Below are 9,443 nucleotides of genomic sequence, written 5' to 3'. Positions count from 1 at the left end.
ACGGTCGGCTGGTATCCGCTTGTTAAGTCTGACGTCAAAAGTGACGTTTAGCCATTTCCGAGTCCAAACCAGAAATTCCCCGCACCAGAGTACCTGTGAACTACAGCGGTAGAATGACAGTTTAATCGTTTTTTAGACTCGGATCTATTCATACAACAAGGGACACAGCACTTTCCCGTTTTCTCCATATTGTCAGGGTATTTGAGCCTCAGAAAAGCGCTATATAAATATAATTTATTATCATTTCGAAGACAGCGCCTCAGCCAACGTTGGACCCGGAAACACGTCACGACTTAACAAGCGGATAGGCATACTTATTATGAATTTAGTAGTATGCAGTACATTGCAGTAGGCTATATACTCATATGAGTATGCAGTAGCCTATGCAGTATGCTATAATGCTAGTATGTCATTTCGAACACAGCCCCTGTCTTCCTGCTCTTGGCATGCTTGATGGATAGCTGGACTGACCAATACGACGATTACCATTTTGTCTCCATACTCATGGGTTCGGCAGCTGTTGGAAACTGAGAAGTACGAGTTCCGGAGTGGGAAATAATCACTAGAACGATCTTCCAAACAAAATTGCATTGGTTGAAGAGTTGTTCCCACTTCAAGAGCACTCGAATGCATTCATGGCGAGTTATGACTTCACTAATGGCGCTTTTCCATTGACCGGCTCGGCTTGGCTCGGCTCGCCTCGCCTCAGCACGATTTTGAACAGTTCTGGGTACGAGACGTTTTCCACTATACAGGAATGACCCGGGACTGTAGGAGGAGTTACGTGTCATAAGATTCCCCCCGCTATACAGATCATCCCTGACATCGCCATAATAGCGATTTTTTTTGTTATGCTTGTTGTAAATAAAAGTTCTATGATTAATGAAATGACATTAAACTAAGATAATACGATGGTTAGCATACTTTTTCTAATCTTTATTAATAAGTTATTACAGAAACAGTAAGTGACATTTTCCGAGAGCGAAATCTGTTGTGGTATTTAAAGATGGCGGTTAGCGAAGAAATCTATGAACATGGGATGACGATTTCCATTGACCAATCATCGGTGTGCAGCGTCACACGTCACACGCAGCCTGGCAAAAAGGTACCTTTCGGCCCTGTAGTTCCTGCTCGTGAAGGGTAGCTAAAGAACCGAGCCGAGCCGACAAATGGAAAAGCGCCAAAGAAGCAGGCCAGCCTGGGCTGACCCGGGCTGGCCCTGTAGTGGAAAAGCGCCATAACTGGTAGCTACGATTTTCCGAGAACCAAACGAACATACACACCATTTTGTTTTAATCCTCAACCCTCAATATTTCAAATTTCAAATAAACAAATTCTATTATTATTATTTTTTTTTACATCAATTAGAAATTCTGATATTGAGCGAAATGATAAACGTACACTGACCTACACACGGATCCTTGTTGGCCTATAGACTCGTTTTATTCCAAATGGCCAGAGGATGAAGAATTCCATATGCAATTTTGTCAACCACTCGATTGTAGCCACACTCACTTATAATGTTAAACAATAATTACACATCAATAATAATAGCCTACGTGCGAATCATGTTTTATTGGTATTTATCATAGGCGCTCTGAGGGCGCAGTGTAGATCACAGAGACAACATATTAAATTGCGCAATCATTTATCGATTGGGATGACCCTACCCTGACCCTACTGACATGTTTTTGTTTATTAAATTCCCTAAAATAATTCTACGTTTCACATTCTGAAATAGGATAAAGAACCATATTAGCTATGCCTAGTAGACCCTCGGTAGGCCATCACATGACTGCAGCACCCTCGCTCTTTGCGCTCCCATCGTCTCCCGTCCAGAAGGCAGGCAGGCAGCATCAGTCATTGGCTTCATGTAAACACCGTGAATGCAGACCCGCTTTGTTTCAGAACCACCATTGTGAATAATCCTCTAGCCATGCCATGGATATTTTGTGGCAATATCAGTTTAGGATCATTTTACTTGGAGACTCTACGGTGGGGAAATCGTCTTTGCTGAAACGGTTCACCGATGGAATATACAGCGATGTGGCAGATCCGACGGTCGGTGTAGATTTTTACGCTCGGTCGCTCGATATCGAGCCAGGGATTAAGATCAAACTCCAGCTCTGGGATACGGCTGGCCAGGAACGATTCAGGTGAGATATAGTGTATAGACATTAAATGTTACAGCCTACAAATCAATATGTAGACCAATTCATTAAATACCATCAATATCAATTATGAATCACCCAAATATAACGCACCAGCATCCAATATATTCTATGTAGGCCTATCTGAGGATGTGTGACATTATAACAAGAAAATATCCACACACAAAAAAGATGTGTAGGCCTATGTGCCAATAATAACCTTTGTCACTGTGCATCATTGACAATTTACTCTAAATCTTTATGCTGGCCTTGACTCCAGCATAAAAACAGTCAGCAATTTACAAGACGGACAACCTCGCGATGCCTTGGTTATTTTGTCTATTACACTCACATATACGATTTAAACTTCTCTTTATATTACAATAAACAACCTCTTATTCCCGAGGATTGCAAAATCGTTTATATCGCATTTGTTATTTGTTTCTGCTGAGATGGCCTTTGAAGAAGCGACATCAGACATAGACATCCGTGTTGATATGTGTCACCGTGGCCTGCATACTTATGCACACACTCAGCGTCATATATAAGACAAACTATCAATGGCTCCGCTCCGCACATATTCAGTTGTTTGTTATGAATGAAGGAGGGAAACAACTTGACGTAATTCATTCTTCATAGATGATCTATTAGCCTACCAGCCCCTGTCATATTCAGCATCTAAGCATTAGATTACACAGATTCCTTGTAGACTCTGTTCTGATCTCCTCTTGAAGTCCTAACTTGTGTTTCCGACAGCATCTTTTTAAATGGCTGTTAGTCCCCAGGAGGTTTAGACACCTAAGATTCCCAACTGCATAAAAAGAACTGTCTCAACAGGTCTGCCCATAATCATTCCTCTGGTTGGTGTCTGCAAGAAACAGTGTAATGACTAAGATGCTTAAATCTCTCTTTCAGAAGTCTTTTTTTTTTTTTGCTTTTCTTTTTTGTTTCTTGTAGGTTTTCTTTCCTTGCCACACCTGGAATCATTCCTGAAAGCGAACATAACAGATGAGAACAGATTGTTGTTAATAATTTCAGGGTTACACAATTTCAATAGGCTACAGTATGTCTTCCTGGTTTCTGCTTTGCTTATGCTGTATTCTCTTCTGTTAGATACAAAACTACTTTTCTCATGAATGCTCACACTGATGTGGTTATTTAGCAATTTACTTGATTCCTTGCAACGCTACAACATTGTCAAATTCAATTCAAGTTCAATATTTTGACCATCTCTTGATGTCCTTTTTACAGGTCCATTACCACTTCATATTACCGTAATTCGGTAGGTGGGCTACTGGTATTCGACCTGACCAATCGCAAGACCTTTGAGCATGTGAGGGAGTGGCACAAGGAGGTGAGCGAGCATATCTTGCCCCACCACATGGTCTACATCCTGATTGGACACAAGAGTGACCTGAGCAAAGACCGCCAAGTGACGCGGGACGAGGCGGAGAATATGGCCGCTGAGATGGGAATCCGCTATGTGGAGACCTCAGCCAAGTGCAATGTCAACGTGGACAGGGCCTTTGAGCTGCTCACCCGAGACATCTACGAGCTGATGAAGATGGGAGAGATCGCCACCCGAGATGGCTGGGACGGCGTCAAGAGTGGCCTCACTGCCAAGGTCCTCTACCCAACCGAGGAGGAGGCTGAACGGGAGAAGGGCTGCAACTGCTGACTGACCCCTGACCTAATCCATGTGTCCACTGTTCCTCCCTCTCCACAAATAAGCTCACGTTTTCTCACAGCTGTCTCCCATTGAAACCAAGCCACTGTCTAAATGAGGCCCTTGTCCTGTAACATCATCACCACCTCACCCTGTGCTTAGTGTAGCCTGCTGTCCCCTTTGCATTAGTCCCTATTGAGGACCGTGCTGTTTTCTGATGGGATCTCTGTAGTACACATCTTGATGTGCCACCTAGGCTTCTCTACACTTACATGCCAAACCCACATGCTCTAGCATTCGTTGGGTTGATTCGGGCCTAGTTCTGAGGAGCAGCCACAGAGACACCTGTGCAAGGCGTAACGATTAAGCCGTGGGGTATGACACCTATTCTTGGTCTTGCTCTTTGTTGTGCTGGATTTATCTGACCTATAAGTAGGCAAGGTCTGGACTGGCTGACAATGTGTGATTGTGGTCTGGTATTTCTCCCATTATGCTGTTGCTGTCTAGCTCTAACTCTGTGACTGTACATGATATCTTGGATGGTTACATTTATTGGACTTAAGTGTAATGGTTAATTGGAGATTTATAATAGGAAGAGAGTAGCCATTTAAGTGTAAGTGTCACCACCATCCTACCGTGATAATCAATATCATCCTGTAGACAACTATGTATGTGCGCACAAGCCAAAATCTTTTCAACCTTTCTTAATTCATGAAATATGTTTTTGTAATTCTTAACATACTGTATCTATCATTTTTGTGCAATGGTTGCCCTTCTTTGCTTTTTGTATAGCATATAACAACCAATCCTTCTCACAAACAGGCACAAGAGTTAAACCGATTTTATTGTGGACAGAAATCTCTTCAAACATCAGACCTGTTTAAATACACATGTACTGTTTTTGTGTTGTCAGGTTTACTTCTTTAGAGGAATCAAAACGTGTAATGACTACAGCATCACCTGATGTCCTTGTAGCCTCATGCCCCTGTGTCTCATCACCCCAAAGGGAAAACAAAACCACAAACAATCTTCTTTTCACAAAGGGAGCTGCTGACTGAAGCCGATTTTCGTAAGACTGTTCACATGTTCACACAATCTCTGACTGTCAGCACAGACTTATGCTGTGGGTCTCAGCCAATTATAATATTCCCACAAGCTGACCTCCAAATACAGAAGTGCCATAGCTTTCAAATTTGCTCACTATATCTTCTGATAAGGATAAGGCATCCTGAATTGGGATTTCTAGATGTCTCCCCCCTCATCCAATTGTGTCATGAAGGCAAAGCATCCGAGGTGTACCAGTTTGATGTCTGCCTTGGCCTTCACTGCCTGCAGACACAGGAAGATAACAGCAGTTACCCTGGGCTACTACCTCTAATGCAAGCCCCAGTGCACAGATAACAGTTCACTTTGCCTGGGCACTCCTCTTAAGCTCATTCATCTCTCACCAGCACCTCACCAAGACACCACACACACTGTAGATGACAGGAGAGAGATTGTGCATTCAGCAATTTTACGGCCTATGAGTTTTTGTTTGTGTTGGCAGAGACCAGGAAAATGTGGTCATGTTTGACTTCACTTGATGAAAGGAATGTCTACTAGTATCTTTTGGGAGCAACTTCAGAAGCCTCAGCGTCATATCATTTTTTTCAGTAAAAACAACAACAAACGTTTTGCCACTTGCTTTACAAAAATCTGATGCAAACCTTATTTAGTTGTTCTTTTTTGATTTTGATCTCCTAGATTGTGGCTAAATGCTCACTTCAGTCTGTTTTATCAGCTTTATTCAGCATTGATGAATCAGTGGCTATGTCAGTCAGTCCAGGTTGTATTTACAACATGTCTAATTGATTTTCTTCTATCTATTATTGTTTTAGTTAGCTAACTCAAACTTACCATGTCATTTACCTAACTATGTTTTATATGACAATCAGTTGTCTGCATTCCATGTTGTTGTTGTTGTGGTGGTGGGGGAGAGGTCATACCAAATGGAGTCAGATGCCAATCAACTAAATAGTATATATAGCCTGAGAAAGGAATGGACAATTGTCCTATTCAGAAATGGTTGCTGAGATATGTTGACATGTTTAAGGCTGCTTGCCTGTCCAGTTATCAGAATAGAACTCCTTTAAAAAGCAAAACATTCCATAAGTACAGGAGTGAGAATCGAATAATCTTCCTTCCTAGTTCTTATGTACCCTTTTCTCATCTTTTTGTGTAATCTATACAGGGTTTATTTTGTACAGGTGTGTTTTTTAATGCTTACAAATTGTGCTGTAAAAAAGCTACAGTCGCTGCTTTTTGGTGCATGCATCCTGAACACTGTCAGATTGGGATGGCTGTAGAGTTATATCAGATATGATGGAAACAGGCAGCTTCAATGTTGTGGTGAACAGCAGGGGACTACAATATGTGTGAAGTTTGAGCGTTATCAAGAGATAAATATGGGAGAAGCATCCTATCATCATGTGGTGCACCAGCTGTCCAACAGTGAATTAAAGCAAAAAGAATGAGCATGGTTCTTGAGGCGTAGCTAGTAGAACTAGAACATTTTAGATTAGCAGGGAAAAAAAGAAGATTATTGATGTTTTACAATATTTTAGTTAATTAAACATGACATTTTCATTGTGATAATACCAGTTGACAAACATTTGAATTCAATCTCACCAAAACTGTAACACCATACCAGTCCTTGATAGAACAATTCACTTTCAGGCATTTTACTTGCAACACAGAGTGATGCTACTGGCCATTAGCCTTGGCACAATGTAATAGCACTAGTTGATGTGAACAGTCTTCACTACAATCTATTTGACCTCTATGTGAGTTAGTCAGCTCACAGTTTGACACAATAAATGTGGTTATTTTATATTGTTGTTCCGTGAAAGGTAAGCCTACTTTACTGTTGAAGCAGTACTGTATGTACATGTTCTCATGGCCCATCTCCTTGCTATGGGTTTGATGCCCTCTTTTGGTGAAATAATAGAGTTGCATATATTATGGCCTATTTAATGAAGAGCACCTAAATCAGACAGATAACTGCTGTTATCAAATAAAATGCTAATACATAAAAGAATACTTTAACTAATAATAAATCCTGAAAGTATGGAAACAATTGAGATAACATCTTTATTGTGTGTGTTTATTTTATGTAATAGCTAGAGCTGACATTGAGGAAGATGAAGTAGGCTACAATATGGCTGTGTTTCTATTAGCCTCGGTTGAAATCACAATTTGAAATTGCTTATTAACATCAATAACTGGTCAGTATGAGTTCACTGGTGCTGCTTTCACTTGCTGTCCCCTCTTGTCCAGCTCACTTGTGCAAGCACTTATCAGCCGTAACCCAAAACACCCATGATCAGCTCACCAACTGAGTTGGCTAAACTCGTTGTGACCACATACTCACACATGCTTAATGTGCAAATGAATGAAAGTTACTGTGCAAATCACTCCGAAATCTCTAATGTACATTAAGCTTTATGGCTTTGTAAGCTGTTAATTTTTGCGTTGTGATTATTTGATATGTGGTGAAAATAAAATGTTAAATTAAAGAAAGGCTTGATACCTGTGTACTTTGACAATAATAGCCCTTGCCAACCTAGCACCTAATTCCAACGAGGTTGGCAGTGTTCAAGGCTTTGCGCTATCCCTTTAATGGCCACAGTGCTAACCGTCGTAACCAATCAGAGTCAAGAGTACTCTGACTATTTTTCCCATGATGCCTTGTTGTAGAGTAAAATATATAGAAATACGTCTACTTGTGTTACATTTCTGAGGTTTATGTTGTTTTATTCAACGCTAATGTAATTAAAATAGCAAATACAACAGACAGTGGGAAAATGAAATGTTTAATGCAAACCACTGATAATAAAATAAAATAACCGTGACCGAGGAATATGTGTCCCAGGACCGGGTGGGTCACATTACGAAGGATGAGGTAAAAAGGGCTTCTGCCATGTTTGGCACAGGAAGGGTGGGGAAATACTACTCTTCTTGCGGAATCGACATCAAGAGATTTCGGAAGCATAATTTTTATTACCCGGGGCTGCTGATGATCGTTTATCTCGGCGCCCCAAAATATTTGTCAAAATAAAGAAATGTTTCCTATCAGCAATTTCATCCAATTCGATGAACTTACATGCAGTTTGCCCTACAGGGAACTGATCGTAGTGTAAATTACGAAAGGGAAAACAATTCTAGGACGTCTTTAATATGAATAATTCATAGCGCATACACACTCATACTTTATTTGTCCTCTCATTTATTTTAAGTATAACACACAAGGCCAGTCTGCATTACGAATACAGTTTACACACACGGCTACAGTATTCGGTGACTGCTAGAACAGAGCCAGAGCGCTCTATTTGCAGGAAGTGTAAGTTCCTCTGCGCATGCGCATGCTCTGAAGCTTTTCAGAATGTAGGCCGGTGATGTGTTCGACTTCGTAAAAAACGGTAAGGACAATCTAATCGATGGCTATATAAATATTACGTTTATTCGGGACAGAAATACCACTTCGTTTTGTTGATCTGTCCAAATAAATCGGAATTTTACGGGCCAACACCCGGCTCGTTCAGAATGGCGGAGCAACGCCGTCGCCGCGCTGTTGTCTAGTGCACGGCGGTACGTGCTGCCGCACAGGGAGACGTCATTTTGAGGGGGAGCGGAGGAAAGAAAAGGGACGTACAGTTCAGAAACGAGCGGCACGTAAACCACACGGCGTCAACATCAAGTCTGCTAGCTTGCCGTCTAGCTACCTTCACACTACACTGCCTGGCTTGGGCACAGTTGTGTGACTGAATTCCACCCTCTCTTGCTGCCCTGCCTGCCCCACAACAACGCTATACCCATGGCATGGCATGCTATCCTAACCTCTAGATTTCAACTCTATAGCAAGATCGTGCGCTGCATTTGGGCGTATTGTGTAAAGATGGGGGGGAATTGCTATTTAAGTTAACTACTAGACAACATTACGCTTCACTTCACGTGAACATCCGATCGTGTTCATAGAGGATCTATAATGTACCTTTTCATCTAGCTAACCCAAGCTAACTAGCTGATCTGTGCTGCTACAAAGCTATCACAAAGCTAGTATGATTACTGGATGGCGAACTGAGTAGCTAACCATTCCTCTCAACACACACACAGTGCAGGGGTGTGAAAGTTGGAAAGTTTTCTGTACCTGCCAGTGCCTAGTAGTAGTAGTGCCTGTCCTCTTCATGTACTACTGGCCTATTAAGCCCATCCAAATCAGTAGTCGTGCAGGACAGGAGTAAGGAAAGCAAGTACATTAGCAATTAGGACCACATTTGTCCATGAACCAATACATTTAACAGACACAGAGCAGAAATAAGTTCAAACTGAAGGGCAATGGAAGTTGGCATGTTATGCATTGCCTGGGTGAATCCCCATCCACATTATTCTGGCTTGTGAAAGTCTGGCAACGTCTTGTTGAATCAATGCAGAGAGTAGGATGACCAAGCTATGCCTGCAGACATGATAGAAATACTGTCTGTGGGCTTTGACCATAGATTCAACTAAGGCATATCTTAATTGTTGTCATTTGTCCCCGTAACCACTTTCCTTCACTGTCCTCCCCCCCTTTAGTACACCGGGAGAGGGCG

General features: G+C 41.7%; 1 protein-coding gene across 1 annotated transcript; it reads left to right on the top strand.

The window, feature by feature from the left end:
* Positions 1-1,935: 1,935 nt before the first annotated feature.
* Positions 1,936-3,828, top strand: rab42a (RAB42, member RAS oncogene family a; the record flags this gene model as incomplete). The annotated part of the gene is made up of 2 exons (XM_080531021.1): positions 1,936-2,156; positions 3,402-3,828. The coding sequence occupies exons 1-2, from the start codon at positions 1,942-1,944 to the stop codon at positions 3,826-3,828; spliced, it is 642 nt and encodes a 213-aa protein (XP_080387147.1). The 5' UTR covers positions 1,936-1,941.
* Positions 3,829-9,443: the final 5,615 nt, after the last annotated feature.

The sequence above is a fragment of the Nansenia antarctica genome (assembly GCF_963989245.1).
Source record: "Nansenia antarctica genome assembly, chromosome: 5".
Taxonomy (NCBI): domain Eukaryota; kingdom Metazoa; phylum Chordata; class Actinopteri; order Argentiniformes; family Microstomatidae; genus Nansenia; species Nansenia antarctica.
The sequence above is the reverse complement of the archived record's forward strand: the minus strand, read 5'-3'. Positions and strand labels throughout refer to the sequence as shown.